Below are 17403 nucleotides of genomic sequence, written 5' to 3'. Positions count from 1 at the left end.
GAAGAGGAATTTTGTTAGGAGGTGTTTTATTTGATAAACCTAGCGCTGAGCTGGTAGCATGTGACACTGAATTTCCAAGCAAGGAGAGTTGGAATTTTGCTTCATCTGAGCAACTTTTCTTTCAATAAATGTTTCTTTTCTGCACTTAGGAACAGCTCATTACATAGAGAGGGGTGTGAGTACCTGACAGGGAAGGCACAAACAAGGATTCAGCAGTTCCCTTGCCAGCATCAGAAGGGCACTTTGGCTTCCACCAGCACTGCTTTGGATCTGCCATTATATATATATATAATATATAATATATAATATATAATATATAATATATCATATATCATATATCATATATCATATATCATATATCATATATCATACATTTATAATAGATAAAATATCTATTATAAAGTGTAATAATAAATTATTATAATAAATATAATTATAATAAATTATAATATAAACTTTATAGAAATATTTAAATATATAAATAAATATAAATAAAAATAAATAAATAAAAATAGAATTATAATAAATTAGCAGTGTGATATTCCCAGCACTCTGGGAAATATCCTCTCCTGGTGTCACACAGGTGAAATGAGCCCAGCAGGGGGATGTGTCCCCTGGGACTGGCACCTTCCCCCTGTGCCCTGCTGGTCTGGGCTGGTTGCAGAGCCCCTGGCAGCGTTTCAGCTCCTGGTGTTAAACACCAGCACTGATTTACCAGAGCCCACCGAAGCTCTGAGTGCAATTATGAGCCTCTCAATTCACACACACAGCCCTGATGCACACAGAGCTTTTCCCATCTTTAATAACTTCCAAATAATTTCTCACATAAATGAGAAACAAATTGTGTGTGATGTTATAAGCTGCATATTTTCAGGATAAACTAATTTACTCTTGGAGACTTTATAATGTTTTCCCCAATGTGTTGTGTCCAGTGAGATCACCAGTTTGCTCTGGCTGGTATTAACCCCAAATTTCTTGATTGCAGGAATGAAAACACAGGGTATCTGTCTGAGAATAGTCCTTCAAATGCAGTGGGATTTGGGGGGAAATTTATAATAATTTATAGGCACATGGTGCAAACACTGAAACTTCTGAGGTTGAAAGCTACCTGTGACAAATCAACCAGTGATGCACATGAAAATAATTTATATTTTTCAAACTTCTACATCTAAACTAATAACTATGCCTCTAATTAATGACCTTTCCTAGATGTTAAATCCAGGAAAGAAGTACCTGGATGTTGATTAGCTGCCTAATCAGAAACACGGTGCTGATGTCTTCTATCATTTTTGTTACCTCTTTAGCATTATTGAAGTTTCAATAAAGTCCATGATGTAATGTAGACTTTTAATTATGCCAGATTAATGTAATATTTCTGATGAAAGGGTAATTGAAAGAAATGGAGCATGCATGAACTGAACTCCAAACTCCAGCTGCGTTAACTCTCTTATTTTAATGGGAATTAAAGGATGAATGCATTTTGGGTAAAGCTCATTCCTGTACAGAGGGTCAGCAGGAAACTTAAAAGCCTTTAAATTTTATGAGGTTTTAACTGCAATGTAGAAACAGTGTCTGTGTAATAGAGGGTGAGCTTGGCCTCATAAGGAGCACATCTTCCAAGCTGAATTCTCAATCTTGACCTGTTTCTTTAAAATAAGCATTTTAAAAAAATAAAATAATATCTAAACACATTCAGAGAAAGCTCAGGCCGCAACAGGGAAAGCTGGGAAATACCAAAAGAGCGTTTTCTGAGATCAGAAGTTCTGCAAACGCCACTGCTAGCTGGCTGAAGGGAAGGGTTCTGCTGCAATATGAGCTCTTGGCAGCCTGAACCACGGGGAATGCATTTACATCCTACCAGTTGCTTTTTCCCTGGAATGCAGCTTATGAAATCTTTGTCTTAAAATATGTGTATTTTTTTTCCTCCAATTTCTTCTGTTGCATGGATGAACATGAGGAGCAAACCTTGAGTTAGCCCAGTGTGAAAGAGGCAGGGAGCTGTCTCTGCAGGCATTGAAAAGGCCAATATTAAGAACACTTGGGCTGAATTAAGTGAATTGCACCTTTTCAAACCAAATCAGCTTTTAAAACCCTAATTCAGGGCTTTCCTGTGGAGTTGGCCACCACCAACTCCAAATACAGTCAGCAGACTTTGGCTTGGTAGAAAGAGGGATTTATTGCATCTAATTTTCTATGTCATGAGTCTCCCTACCCTGAACTGGGTACTTAGACCTATATCCCCACAGTATAATTATTTTTAATAATGCTATCATAATTATTTTTAATAATGCTATCAGTGCATTAGATCCAGACAAACTCTCACAATGTTTGTCAGTTTTCTTGACCAGCAGAAGCAAATCTCCTCTTCCAAGGCCAAAGCCCTGATGCCAACAGCCAGCAGCTGACTCTGAGAACGTGCTGCACTTTCTTATCTGAGGCCATTGACCAGAAATGGAATAATTCAGAAGCACATGGCACCAAACCCTGCCTTTTACACTGCTATCCCACTGTTATCTTAGAAGGAATGAGGCTGAATGTGTCTCTCAAGTATCAGAGAAGAGCAGAGGAGAACTGTGAGATAGAATTGGTGAAGATCGCATTAGAGATTGAAATGAGAGAGATTTCAGGAGAAATGAGTTCCCTGTAGCTGTGCTCACTTGGTACTGCTGTCCACCCCTGGGTACCCAAAGGGAAAGGTGGAAGGGACAAAATAAGAGCAAAAATTCCCACCCCACCTTCATGGCTTGAATGTCTTGGGCAGCAAATCACTCATTGTAGGTAATTTCTGTCTGCCTGCATCTAAAACACATGGTGTGTAATAATTCCTGAGTGCTGAGGCCAGGTACGGAGACAGAGCTGACAAAAAGAAAATAAAATAATTATTAGGCCTAATTATCATTAGTGTGCAGATCTAAACCTGCCAGGCACAGGCTTACCAGGGAATTAAGTTCTTAAAAGAAATAGTTCTCATTGATCAGCGAATGCGCTCCCTGCACGCATTATTTGCACATTTTATGCTCACAGTATTCCTTAAATACTAATATATTTTATGAGCTGCTGCCAGCTGCAAACTTTAAATTGTCTGTGCTATAAAATGCATAAGAATGGGTTAAAAAAAATAAAATTAAAAACCAATGCAACCCCTTCAAAGTGAGTGGAAAAGTCACCAGGTGAGCTGGTTAGAGCTGGGGCTCAAATAAGTAGACTAAAAATTTGGTTCTGTGTGAGCATTTCTGGAACTTTTATTTGTTCCTTCTTTATGGGGACAATAAAGAAAAAGAAAAGCCAGCAAGAAAACTACAATTCTTATACAGGAAACAATAATGAACACTGGAGATCCAGCTGGGAGAACAGAGAGATTTTAAATATGGACCAGAGGCTCAGAGCTCCCCAGTGAGTTTCTAACAGAGCAGTTGTGCTGTTTTCAGTGGATTTCCCCACATTCAGAACTGAGTTTTCTGGGAAATACTTTGGTTATCCTTGATTCCTGTATTAAAAAAGTTACTGGCCAGAATGTTTGGCCAATTAACACCTTATATGACCTTACCACTCTTTGTAGGAAGTAAATTTGTGGCTGACACTGTTATTAACCACAGAAACTAAAAGACCAATGCTCTCTAGGACAGAAACAATTTCCAATCAATTTCGTGTGCAGTGGGAAGAACCAAGATAGATTTGATCTTGTGTACTCTTACTTACCAAAGATGGTTTTCTACTGAAGCTCTACAGACCATAACTTTGAGTGTTGAATCTGATTTCCAGAGGCAAAAGCTACTCCTTCAATAATCCACCTGTGAAAAAGGGTCAATCACCACTAATGGCTTCCAGCTTTGGAATAATTCTTTTACCACAACCTCAGTCAAGGCTTAGCTGAATTCAGAATTGTCTTGGCACCCTCTGCCAATGCCAAGGGTTTTGTGGAAGTGTCAGCAGATGTTGGGACACAGCTCTCTATGGAAAACAAAAAAATCCAGGTTTCTTTGAACACACATCAAGGGGAAGTTGTCACCCCGGGCTGTGAATGACAGGTAAAACAGGTCCTGCAAGGAAAATCCAGGAATGTGCAGGGGGAAGAGGCAGTGAAGGAGCCACAGGTAGAGAGCGTTTTGTCCAAGTGGCAGAGCAGGAAAATGCTCTGTACAGCACAAGGCCGGCAGGAGATGAGCACACAGCAGCTCAATTTGTCAAGGGCTCAAAAAAGACACTGCAAACCTGCTAAATGAGAGCCTGGGTAGGAGATTTATCTGTTTGAATGGCTACAAAAAGTCCTTTGGGACAATGTGTGAGAGAGAATCCTCTAGATTGACATAACCTAAATATACAGACCTAGAAAGGAGATTCCATGACAAAAACCTCCTCTGGTTTGTTTGTGCTTTCAGGCTTGAACAAGAGGCAGGATGATGGTGGTGTCCTGAGCAATCAAAGAAGGGAGTGCTTCAGGGGGAAGATTTAAGAGTTGAGCTGTAGCTGTGCTGAGCTGTCAGGAAAACATCCAAAAGTTATCAGAGCTAGAGGCTGACATTTTAGACTAAATGGAAAAGTGGGAGAAGAGAGTAAGAGCTCTGAACTGTCAGCATCGATGTGATTGCAGAGCAGGGACGGATGGTGTCACTGAGAAGGGGAAGAAACCAAAGTGGGGGTGAAAATTAAATTTAAAAAATGAGGGTCTGGAGGAATGAGGCCGAAGGACAGGCTGGAAAAGTGATTAGAGAAATCATAGTAAAATTATAGGAGGAGATAGTCCCAGGAACCAGGGGAACATCAGATTTCCAGGCAGGTGATTTAATGGATCAAAAGCAAGGAAGGATGTGGGGAAGCGATTTCAGTGAAAGAAAATCTTGGCAGGTATTGTAGAGCTTTGAGGTGAAAGGAGTAAAGACTGGGGTGGTGCTTGCACAGGCAGGTGGGGTAATGGGGAGGATCAAGAGGTTATTGTGAGAGACAAACCAGCCTTCAATAGATACAAAAATAACAAAGGAAAAAGATTCATAATTAAAGCTGAGCTAACTAGTTTTTGTACATCATTTACTCATGAAAGACAATGTGTGCAAAAGGCGGTAACATTCATTATGTCTGTCAATATAATGTCAAATATACAAGCTTTCCTTCAGGTGTGCACATAAATCACCAAATCCTGCCCTTTATTTACAGGCTGTTGGTGAAGCAGCTCACTGGCTGCTCAGATTGGTGGGATATTTATAAATTTGTGCTGACAGATTTCTCTGGTGACGTTTCAGCCTGTGGATTGCACAGAAACTCAGCGCCACAGCTGCTGCTCATTCATCATGTACAAGTGTCAGTCCTTAGCAGGAAGCCTTCCAAGGATCTCCTAAGGGTTCAGAGCAGCTTCGTCAATCCCAGAGCCAGTGTCAGCTCCTTTGAGCCAGGGTTAAACAAATGCCCTTTAATGACACTAAGCTTCATTGGGATCTGGAAATGCTATTTTTCATGTTGTCTGTGAGATCAGAGTCTCAGATTCTTTCTTTTCACTACCGAGGAGATCAGGTTGTTTACGAGAATTTAGTTCTAGCTGAATCCCTAACTCAAATATATCCAGACTTTGGCAGTCATGACCATAAATCTCCTATATGTGAGTCTGGATCCTGATTTTGTGGCCAGACTTTTTCTTTAAGCAGCAGGATAAAAATCCATATGCCAAGCAATTCCAGATTTTGTCCTATTTGGAAATCTCAGTTAAACTTCTCTCTTCAGTGAACCCCAGCCATCAGCACCTCTATGGATTTCTTACACTTAATTTGCTTTATTTACCTTTGTTTATGAGAACTGAAGAGCTGCAGGGAAGGGGCCAGGCAGGTGTTGGCATCCAGGTGCCTGCATCGCTGCAGAATTCAATACTGACATCAATTCAAACGATAACAAGAAAGAAACAGATAAAACAAAACAGCCTTATCAATAATTATATTAAATTTGATTTGCCCTAAAAGGCAAACAGATAATTAAAAATTTTAAAGGGTACAAACCAGAATCTAACCATTGACCATTGCATTTCTGTGGTGGTGACAAAACTGTCAATACTGCAATCTCACAATCTTTGAAGCGAACAGATACAATAAATATTAGACAAACATTTGCTGAGTGAGTTTTGATGTGTCATTCTCCTGGTTTTATAGGCTGAGTGTAAGCTACAGCTAATGTTAGATTTGCTCCTAAACTCTCCTTTCTGAATTTCTTTGCTGCCTTGGTATTATCAGAGTGTCCATCTAAAACAGAATTCAAGTGCCACATTCACTTTATTTAATAAAAGATCCACGTATAAGTCTTATATTTCTGTAGCGATATTAATATGATTCACCAGCCCTTTTATTCCCTGGTATATTCACAAACTATAAGGCTCTATTAGAGTGTTATTTTTCAAAAGATATTGTTTGTTTGCTCTTTTCTTGTCAGGGTGTGCAGGGAGGGAGGGGCTGGCATTTCCTTGTGCTCCTGCACAAATGTAACCAATGGAGGTGTCCAAAGGAGGGGGAATCAAGTCCTGGCTCAGGATTTATCCCCTCACCACATCTTCCAGAATTGCACCACAAAAGTCTCTGACTGCCCCACATTTCCTCTAGAACATTTCTGCATTCACAAATAATTGCTGCTGGACCCAGATAATTGATATTTAACTATTGGCAATGCTCATGCACTCAATCAATGATTTGACTGGGGGGGAAAAAAACCCCGAACAGTTAAAAGATCCTGTGATTTGCATAGCAAAACTCACCCCCATCTCGTGTCCTTTAGGTCTGTAAGAATTCCTGCCATTTGAAGCTGTCCTACTGAGTTGCCACGGCAACAAGAAGAAGGAAAAACCCGTCAGATCTGAAGATTGCAGTTTACAATTACTGTTCTTCACTCCTCGGCCTCAGTTGCTCCAGTTTAGTTTGCAATCTCACTCAATCTGTCCGACTGTACCTTGGTGTTCGACAGCCTCCACCCCCTCTGCCCTTTGTCCCTGGATTCCTCCTGCAGGACACAAGGTTTACTCAAAATTTTCTCTGAATGTTAAAAGACCATGACATCCAAACCCGACCTTGGGGGAGCAGAAAAAAAAAACAAATCAAAACAGATTGACTCCATTTTTTTCTATCTGTTGACTTGTTGCTATTCAACTGTTCAGAAAATATTTTGTCTGTGGGTTAGTATTTGTATATGTATGAGTGTATGTATATATATATATATATATTTATATAGAGAGAAGAGTTATACCACAGGTTTAGCTTTTATACCGTGTTCATCTGGAGCGTGAGAGGGGAGGGAGCAGAAAACCAGAGCCACAGATGAATTGTAGCTGTTCCACCATGGCTAAACCTGCTGTGTTTGCTGTCTAGAGCGTGGCCAGGAGGAGCGAGCCTGTGGCCACCCCACCCCACCCCGGGCTCTGCCGTGGCCCTTCTCGTACCTCAGGTTCAGCAAACAAGAAATGCCAGTCCCCGGGGCTTGTTCCTGATCTGAACTGCTCTGCTGGGCCCCAGAGGGAGCTGAGGATGCAGGAGGAGCAGCCAGGTGTGACCCAAGCACAGCTCAGCCTGGTTTGAGGGGCTGAAGGCTGGAAAGGTTCTCTGGGGCAGGTGGCAGAATGTTTTTATCAGCTCTGCAGGTGAGAAGCCAACAGAGCCTCGGTGTTTGCCAGAGTGCTGATCTCAGCCTCTGTGCCAGGAGCAGCACAGGTGCCCTGTTCTATAAATACCCTCACAAACACACAAACACATCGTTTTGGAGATATATATATATATACATACATACACATGTACACAGTTTCCAGTTAAGAGTAACAAGAGCATTTCTTTGTGTGTGTAAACTTACCACACCTGTTTGCAGACATGGGAAAAAAGGGTGTTTGTTCTCTATGAATATGGATCCTTTTTTATTCTGTGAGCATGTAAGGTCAAAAAAAAAATTCCTTCTAACTGTATGAAGATGATCATCTTGTTAATAAATTGTAAATGATCCATCAAAGCTCACACCAAATTTTTATAAAATTAACACAAAAAGTATACTAGTGACAGACTGTGGCTTTTATTAGAGCTTGCCAGTAACTAGGGTAAGGTAAGTGTCTTAGACTATTTTAATAAACTTGCTTATTTAAAGTTTAAACAAGAAAGCTTCCTTATGCAATAGAACTTTGCAGCTGCATTCTTTAGTTAGCATTTTTACAGTACTTATGGGTCATACTCAATGGCATCCTTACTACAGTGAGATTATGAGCATATCTTCCACACCACGTCTATGTTTCACAATAGTAAAGATTTTTGGAAACGTTAAAAATAAGTCCAGACATATATTTAGTTTCCCATAATGCTACACTAGATATTAAATGTGTGTTGGTGGTTAAAATCTGCTGTACAATAGCTTTTCTCCGACTACCTGTATTGTACCAAATATGAAACAGGTTTTTTTTTTTATCTTTCTTCCATTTTTTTTTTAATCAAAAGGAGTAATAACAACAGCGACAGAGGAAAAATGAGTTTGTGTTGTGAGCTTTCCTAGCATTGTAGATTTCTTGATAAGATATGAGCTGCCTTCAGACCAGTTTTTCTCTTCCAGCTTAACTCCTGCAGTCCTGACCAAGTGAAATCCCCCCCTGGTCCCTGCAGGAGCCTCTGGGTCACCAAAGAGGCTCTTCAGGGTCAGTGGGAGCTGGTCAAGGACAGCAGGAGTGGCTTTGGCAGCTTCAGGCATCCCAGGTGGGAAGTGCCTGATCCCAAACATTAACATGGGCACTCTTCTTTTCCTCTCTCCCTGCCCATGCCTTCTACTGAGCCCACGCTGCTGCTTTGCCATCAACGATCACATCTTTTTTATTAAAAAAATTATATATTCTTTTCAATGAAATATTTCCAAAAGGAACGATTTAAACTCCTGTACGGCACCTCTGGAATTCCAACGTGTATGTTCAATGAATGCACCCAAAGATATTCTGCACCCTGTGCTTTGAGCTACAAAACCTCTATCTTGAATAAAAGAAATTATATTACCCTCCCCCACAAATACTCTTTTCTACTTGCTTTTTTCCTCTCTCCACCCAGCCAAACCCACCTCTGGAAAGACCCCCCTTGACTCTGGTGTCAACAAATGCCAGAAAAATCTGCCCCTCCCTGCTTTAAACCAAGGCTCACTGAGCACTTGGTGGATCATTCCAAGGGCAGCCAAAATGAGAAACAAAGAGAAAACTCTTCTGCCTGGAGCTAGAACAGGGGGAAGACTCTTCCTACCACCCTGTGCCCAAGGATAAGATCTTTCTTCTTGGATCCACTGCAAAATTTTGATGTGCATCGAGGTCAGAATCTGGCTGAAGCTCTGACCCATGGTGCCTCCAAGCCTCCATTCCTATTTTCCCTTTATTTCTGCTCCCACATTAAAGCAGGAATAATAACAAAGCCTTTCCCAAGCGTACCCAAGCACTGCAGGAGAAGATGAAGCTGCCATGTCAATGCTTCTCCCCGTTTGACACAGACTGTGGTACATTCGTGGTGTGACACAAGTGAGGAACTGCAGCAAAATCTGAATTTTCCTACCTGAATAGAGAGTGTCACCTCTGGCTCAAAAAACCAATGTCCATTTCCTGAAACAATGGAGCAACAATGATTTACCCTATGATTACCAGTGATTTAATTCTACAATACAATGAAAAAGGAGAAAATTTACAAAATTGCTTGTATAATTTTCTAATAGTTGATTATGTTTAACATTTGTTCAGCCAAGTTTGCTGGTTTTATAGCATACCCCTTATTCCTACCCAGCTATTTCAGTCCCACCAACATTTATTTCAGTCTGTGTTTGCAGATATATAAATTCTGTCTAGAGCTGGAAAGGCAGTGAACTTGTTATCATTTCATAACATGCACAAAACTTTTTATTTGTAAAAGTCATTTCACTTGAAAAGGCTATGTGTTGCTGAAACAAAAATTGGGAATAACAATCAGTGAGAGGGGTTTATTATCAAGGGAAAAGTCTCATTTTTGGTGTGCTTGTTAATTGAACCCTGCTCTGTGCTCCTCCTGTGTGCTTTTCCAAGATGCCTGTGTGCATTTATTAATGTCCATTTTGTTCAGCAGCTGTAGGTCTGAAGAGTAAGAAAAAAGAGGGAAATGAGGTGAATTTCCTGCTGGGTGTGGAGGAAAATTAGGTAAGGATGGAGCACTGGTAACCCACTCCCTGAGCCCTGTTCTCATCGTGCTTACACTGCTGGAAATCAAACAGCAGCTCCATCACCCAAACTGAGATTCAACTAATCAAATTTAGGTGAAATTTTACCTCCCCACATACTGTTTTGTTTTTTTATTTTTTGCTGGTTGGCTGTGAAGAGTAAAGCTGCAGTATTTGTCACAGGATTGCTGAGTGCTTACACATTATCAGAAGTCTGGGGTTTGTGACATCCAGCCACCCACAGGTGACTCCTGCCCTTCACTGACCATCTGAAGGTGTCTCTAAAGCTCCCAGAGTAATTTGGTTTAATCTTTATTTGAAATAGATGGGGTCAGATAATTTGTCCTGTTTTCTTACATAGTTGTTTTTTGGATCACTATAATACAAACCTTATTAAATTATGGATTTACAAGAAGTTTGTAGGGCCCTATCTTAAATGCCTTATCACTACAAAAAGACATCTATGATATTGACAACTTTTGTCTTTCCTTCGCAAAGGCTTCTTGTCTGAAATACTGAGAAGCTGCCAATTTTCTTCTCAAATGTTGCTAATTCACTTGGAGCAGAATTCTGTACACAAATAATTTTACATCACTTGGTCCAAAGGCTAAGTTACTTTCAGAATAGGTTTAAAAATGTCTTATTTAATCAAAAGAAAAAATATAATTGTACTAAAGTCACATTGGCTCAAGAACACCAGGTCTAAAGCAAAACTCTGCTCCTGTCTTACCTTTATTGCATCTCCAGAAAACTCTGTTGTCTGAGAGATCCAGTCCAATGCTAACACAAAGGAAAACAAAACAGAAATTATTTTCTTTCAGTAAACTCTGTGCTCTATAATCCTGAAGAAGTAACATGCAGTGCACATTAGTAATTATCATTATAACTATTCTCTTTAAAGCAGATAGAGCTGAGTCTTTCCTGCACAAAGCCCATAACCCACTGGGCTGCCCTGCTCTCCTGCCTCACTCACCCACCAGGAGCTGCTCTGGGTTTGTCCCTGTGGGATGGATGTGCTCCCCACCCTCCGTGGAAAGGTTCCAGTTGCACAACTGCTATGTGTGTATATATGTAGATATATAGAGATATACACATATAAATATATATATAATATATATATGCAGGTGGAAGGAGGTTGATACAACACAGGGACTTGGAATAAGCAGTTTAATTCCCTCAATTAAGGATGAATTCATGAGATAAGGGACAGCATGTACTGGCAGTCTGATTTAAAGCAAATAAAAAAGGTAAAAGCCCACACACTAAACCCTAGGCTTATCTCAACTCTCCTGTTGTATTTCTGCTACCTTGAGCTGTCCCCTCAGAGCACAATTACATCATTTGAAGATATGCATCACTGTTTACCGACTCATTTTTAGTTGTCTGTGGATCAGCAGGTCACCAGTGGTGGAAAGGGAAGGGTTAAGAGCCAGAATTCCTCATTCCTGAGCTTACAGTGGGACAGCTGCTTGGGAAAGTTTCATCCAGCCTTGAACATTCCACTCCTCCTCTGCATCAGCAAGTGACTGCACCCCATAATTTGGGGTGAAATGAATGTAGTCTAGAGCCAGGCTGGGTGTTTGGAGGTGCACACATGTCCTCCCTGGGACTGGAGCTGAGGAATAAATCCATGTCTTGGGCACTGTGATGGGGAACTCAGCACAAACAAATTGTGTTGTTGTTGCCATTTCATCCAGAACCCTCCTGTAAAACCACATCTACCCCATAACAACCTCTGTCCCTTTAAGTTACCATCAAGATTAATTCTTTTTATGATTCTTTTTTTCTTTTTTAATAGTCCAAGCAAGGAGGAAAATATTTTGTTTGATTTTCAAGATGCTTTATTCAGCTACTTTTCCAGTTAATCATTCCTTTGGGCCCTAGTTGCTGAATCGCTTGCTGTTTCTGAGGTGTAAATAAACGTTTTGATTTATGACGTGGTTGCAAAGAAACTTGTAATTTATTTGTGAAATGCTCAAATAAAGGATGTATGGGCTTTTACCTTCTGTCTGGACGTAGACCTCGCCACAGGAACGGGGAGCCACAAACTGACCTCCAGGTTGGCAAAGGAATGGAAGTGTTAAACATCAGAAAGCCCAGGATGTTCATAGTGAAGGGGATAAATTGCAGCCATGATGTGGTTTGAGAATGAGAATCGGGAACTTAGAGAGGTAAATAGAATCATAGAGAATGGTTTGGGTTGGGAAGGACCTTAAAAATCATCTTTTGAATTATCTAAATATCAAGGATATTCCTTCCAACCACCAGACCAGGCTGCTCAGAGCCCCATCCAGCCTGGCCTTGGACACTCCAGGGATGGTTTGACCACACAAGAAAAAGCTCTGCTCACACAAGAGAGCAGCAGCTGAATATTCAGGTGACAACAATCATTCGCTGTCTAAAGTTCCATTTCCATTAAAGAGGTTGCCTTGAGCCAAACCCAAACCAGATATCCCCAGGCTGTACTGCAGCCAGGAGCTCTCACGGATTTCTGTGCATTTCCTTTGTGCCTCACCTGGTCCCCTTCCCCACCCACTACCATCAGTTCAGCTTAGAGAGAGCAGCCAGGCACCAGAACTGCACAAACCACCCAGAAAAAGGCTGAACAAATTCCTCTTTACCAGGGAATTCTCATTCCAGCCTAAAGCTGAAGCCTGCCATCTTCCTGAAATTCCTGTGGGTTGTATTTTAGATCTTCTAGGAAGTTATCTAAAGTGACAGAGCCACACAAAGATAGAATATCTCTTAAAATATCCTTTTAATACCTGTGAGAATAGAGGAAGCTGGGGAGGGAGGGCAGCAGTTAAAGGAAACATTTTGAGTACAAGCCCCAGCAGCTTTCTGTCACTGAGACCCACCTCCAGCTCCTGCCTATTGCTGATGCTTTATCAGGCTTTGAATCTACAGGGGTTTTTTCACGTGGTCCATAATAAGTAGAGGATGAAAGAGCCTACATGAAGCTTGTGGTGTAATTGAGCAGAAGGTCATTCATTACCTGAAAGCCACAGCAAACATGTGTCACCTCCTTTGGTCTCAGCTGAGATCGCTGTCCTAAGCTAATGCTGTACCTTGTACCTTGAGAGAAGGTTTGAAAGAGCACAAAGTTAAATCATAAGCAATGAGACATTAACACAGAGAGAATGCTGAATGGTTTTTAGCTGGGGGAAGTTTTGTGTTGCCCTTTCAACCTTCCCGTGTCTCATCTCACACCTCCCTGTCTGGACTGCAGACTGCTGTTAGTTGGTAACTTTGCACAGTTCAGCCCAGTTATGGTTTTCCTCCAGCAGCAGTAAATCAGAACAATCCCTCTGCCTTCAGCACAAGCTTCTTACCTGCAGAAACAAAGCAAGGGTCACTGCTCCTGCTGCGAAGCTTTTGGGAGGCTGAACCTCCTCGCCTTTAGCCGGACTCTGCTCATCCTCCTGCCAGTGCCTGCTGACCTTTTGCTGCTCCCGTGGCTGCTGCAGGGAGTGACTCCAGCCCAGCCCAGTGTCTGTGGCAGCACAGCTCACTCCTCTCATTCCCAGCTTACTGCTCCATGTGCGGCTGTGGGATATCCCCACCTGCTCTGTGCCTGGATGCACTTTCCAAGACAGGCTGCCCAAAACAAGAAAAAGTGTTTAGACTCTTTGATTACTGCCAGGGATGCTGAAAACTCAGAAAGCAAAGCATAGCTGGACAGTTGTAATTAAGTGTGTCATATAATTGAAAGCAGCAATTATAACCTGCCGTGGGGTTGCAGTGTGCAGTATTGGCTCAGCTGGCACCAAGGGAAATAGCCTTTGGTGGGATTTATGCACCTGGTTCCCACTGGAATCACTAAAATACTAAAAACCTAAGAGCTGAACGACTCCTCCCCCAACGGATAGAATAATTATATAACTATAAAGCACTTCCTCTGGTTTTAAGTCATCATGAGCTAATACACGCACTAAATTTTTTTCCTGCATCTCCAAGGTAACTTAATTGGCATCATGCTTCATACTGAGCTAAACCAGCAAAACCTCCAGAGAACAGGGGCCCCAATTAACAGATTCCCAGCCTTTCATATCCTTGATTGCTGAAAAGAAAAAGAACAACATGAGGGATGTGTAATTCATGTGGAGATCACAGAGAATGTGACAGAGTCCATAGATAAAGCACAGGAGAAACCATATATTGCAGTAATTAGAAAAACCGTTGTTACAAGAGTGTCTGAAGGAAAGATTTAAACTTTTTGTGCCATTAAACTCACATGTACAAGCTGTGACCATTGACTGCATCATGTTAGATCCACCCTGGTGCTAGAGAGCCCAGTCACAGTGCCTGGCAAGTTCTGCCACTGTGACAAATGCCAGAAACTGCGTCCATCCACGTGCAAATGGCTTGGCCTTGGATCCTGCATGGAGAAGTCAAAGCAGAAATGGCTCTGGAGAGGAATCCTTTGTGCTGAGAAGCCCTCTGTACCCTCAGGCCTGCTCAAACCACACCAGGTGGAGATTCTGCAAGGGCAGAGGTGTGACAGCAAAGAGCCACAGTGCAGGGACACGTCACCCCAGAACCTGTGCCAGGCACTGGGCAGAGAGCTGGAGCCCTCCCAGAGCCCCAGTTTGTGCCAGTCAGCACCGGTGCTGGGTGATTAGACACCCAGGAAACGGAACAACATTGCTTGTGGGAGGTTTTTTCCCTTTGGTTGGACTTTTCCCCCTCTGTCTCAGCTCTGGTTTCTGTGCACTGATGTCCTGCCATCGCTCCTGTCCTTGGCACCTTGAGGAAGAACCACCAGAGCTCTCTCTTTCACCAGTTCTGCGATAAATCTACTTCCAACTGCAGTGTCTGCCTTCCCTCACACCTGGGGAGCTCAGCCCTTCCTCACGCTCCGAATTCCCTTTTTCTGGCACTCTTCTGGTTCTCCCAGTTACCTGAGGCAAAAGTAAATGGGTGCTGTGGTCACATCTCTTCTGGCCTTCAGGGGATGCAATCCAAGCCTTGTTTTCCTCAGCTCTTCCTTCAATTTCAGGCAAAGTCCTCTTGCCACTGCAGCTCTTCTTCCTGTTTAAGCTAAATAAGTGAGGGAGGCATTGTGAGTGGTTAAGTGAAGGTATAGCTCATTTAAAACAGAGATAAATAATTAGGTGTACTAGATTCATTGTTCAAATCAAAGTTATAAAATATATGTACATAAAAATATAAGCTGTTAAGGTGATGCGCTTCATTATTACACGCACACACTAAATAATAGGCTATTTTTAATTGCTTATTAAACAGTGAATGCTCATTAAAACCTCGGTTCATTGGGAAAAAAAATAACATGCAATTAAATTATAGTACAGACTAATTAATATGGGAATTGAGGCAATTCTAATACCTTTAAAGAGGTGGACGTGGGAACAGTTGGCAGCATGGATTTGTACCAGTCATCTTGATTGGCCTGGCAGATGGATTTCCTTCTTCTTGAGGGCTTTGAGAAGGTTCTATTTTTTGGTTTCAGTTTCAAAGGACATAGAGGGGAGTGAAATGGGAATTTTTTTTCTGTGGGTTTTCACACGGCCTGGATAAATATAAAAGATGATAATCTACTTACCCCATAAAACACCTTTCCCTTTGTTCCTGCACAGACCCTCTCTTGGCTCTCTGCATCATTCCTTTTAACAAATAACATTTGAAATTACCTTGATTTGACAACAGAATCCTCAGCCTGCTCAGCTCCTCAGCCATGGAGCATTTTTCCCTTTAGGAGATCCCTGTAAGTTGGTTTTTCCCAAAGGCTGCTGTGCCATGAACCATTGTTAAGAGGTGCCCAATTTCCTGTGAGCCAGAAGACATTCACCAGGTGTAAACCAGATCTTCAGGGGAAGGAATTTGCATTTCTCATAGCTGAAATGAAAGAAGAATGCTATCTTTCTAAGGAAAAAAACACTGAAGGAGCCTGATAGCCTTTTTGTTTGTTTGTTTGCATTTTTAAGCCTTCAAACCAATAGTTTTCCTGATTAGAAGCAGGAGTCCAGACAGTGAAATTTGCCCCTCATTTCTGATAACATGGACATCTCACAGAGAGGTAAATAGCAGAGATTTACTAAGAACACTTGTTTACACCCAAACCCAGGGTGGGTTTCAGGCTAAAAGCCAAACTAGAGTTTGGTGCTGGTGCTCCCCGCTGGAAGTCTGAGCCTTGTTGTGCGATTTGGTGGGAACCTCACAAAGCAGCCAGCTCTGATTTCTGCCCTGTGGAGGTCAGTCTTTCATTACATAACACAACTTTAATATTTGCTGCTCCCACCTGCACTAAAGATGTTCTCAGCACCTGAAGCTTGACTGGCTTTGGTTTTGGGAATCCTTTTGAGTCTCACTTTACACCTGAGCACATTTATACAGCTGGAGCATTTACACCAGAGCACAAGACATAAAACCAGCTCAGCTTTGATGCTGGAGCTCTTCCCCCAGTTTGCAGAGCTGTAAATCACTCTGCAGGATGGAACACTCTGTTCTGACGTTGGAGCACTGCGGTTTTTAGCTGTGGTGAGGAGCAAAACCCATTCACAGGCGCTCATTCAAGAGAGGTGTCGCTGGCCTAACACAGTGCCTGCTTCCAATCCCTCCCTTGCATTTCATTCTGTTATTTCTCTGTTAATAAATAAATAAAATACCCTTTGGTTTAGGGCTGGGAGAGATGAAAGAATTCTTTTTTTCTGTGTCAACATTGTGCAGCGCTGATGGAGTCTGGCAACAGCTGAATCCTGGCTCAGGCTCCTGCTCTGTTTCCCTTATTAACATTTTGCTTGGCTGTCCCTGCCAAAGTCCCCTGGACATCTCTGAACTCTGAGAATTGTTGCAAATACTGCAAGGTCCAAGTGTGAAATGAACTGCGTGGAGCCCCCTGGGAACCTGTTAACAGTGAATTACCAATAACCTCGGGTGCACAGCAAACAACAGGCACCTGTTCAATGGGAAACATGTTCTTAAATTGACACCCAATTATCGCCGCATATTTTAGCATAATTTTTGCACCTTATCTAGGACCTACCATGAGCCTTGAAAGCCTGTTTATTAATTTAAAAGCAGTCCACGGAAACCAAGACAAAAATGAGAGCATGAAGAACTGGAGTGCACAAATATCCCAGCATTTTAAGAGAATTCTAGAAAGACTTCTCTTATACGCTGCAATTCTGATTTAGTTGGATGTGAATTGAGATAACAATTTGTAGAAGCCAGGTGCTTAATCTCAATAATTACCTCCAAGGTACCATAAACATCAAAGACAGATTTCCTAAA

At 41.8% G+C, this 17403-nt stretch overlaps 1 protein-coding gene across 1 annotated transcript in view; it reads left to right on the top strand.

Annotated features, from left to right (window-relative positions):
* The window catches only part of CDH13 (cadherin 13), a 428229-nt gene extending 416076 nt beyond the window's left edge, over positions 1-12153 (top strand). The window contains exon 14 of the mRNA XM_014257138.2: positions 6748-12153. Within this exon, the coding sequence (XP_014112613.1) occupies positions 6748-6755 (8 nt within the window). The 3' untranslated portion in view covers positions 6756-12153. The remainder of the gene's footprint in view (positions 1-6747) is intronic.
* Positions 12154-17403: the final 5250 nt, after the last annotated feature.

This window comes from Pseudopodoces humilis, chromosome 14 (genome assembly GCF_049639895.1).
Source record: "Pseudopodoces humilis isolate 2021_Gansu_Grassland_sample_001 chromosome 14, ASM4963989v1, whole genome shotgun sequence".
NCBI classification, from domain to species: Eukaryota; Metazoa; Chordata; class Aves; order Passeriformes; family Paridae; genus Pseudopodoces; species Pseudopodoces humilis.
Note: the sequence above shows the minus strand (reverse complement) of the source record. Positions and strands in the feature narration are given on the sequence as shown.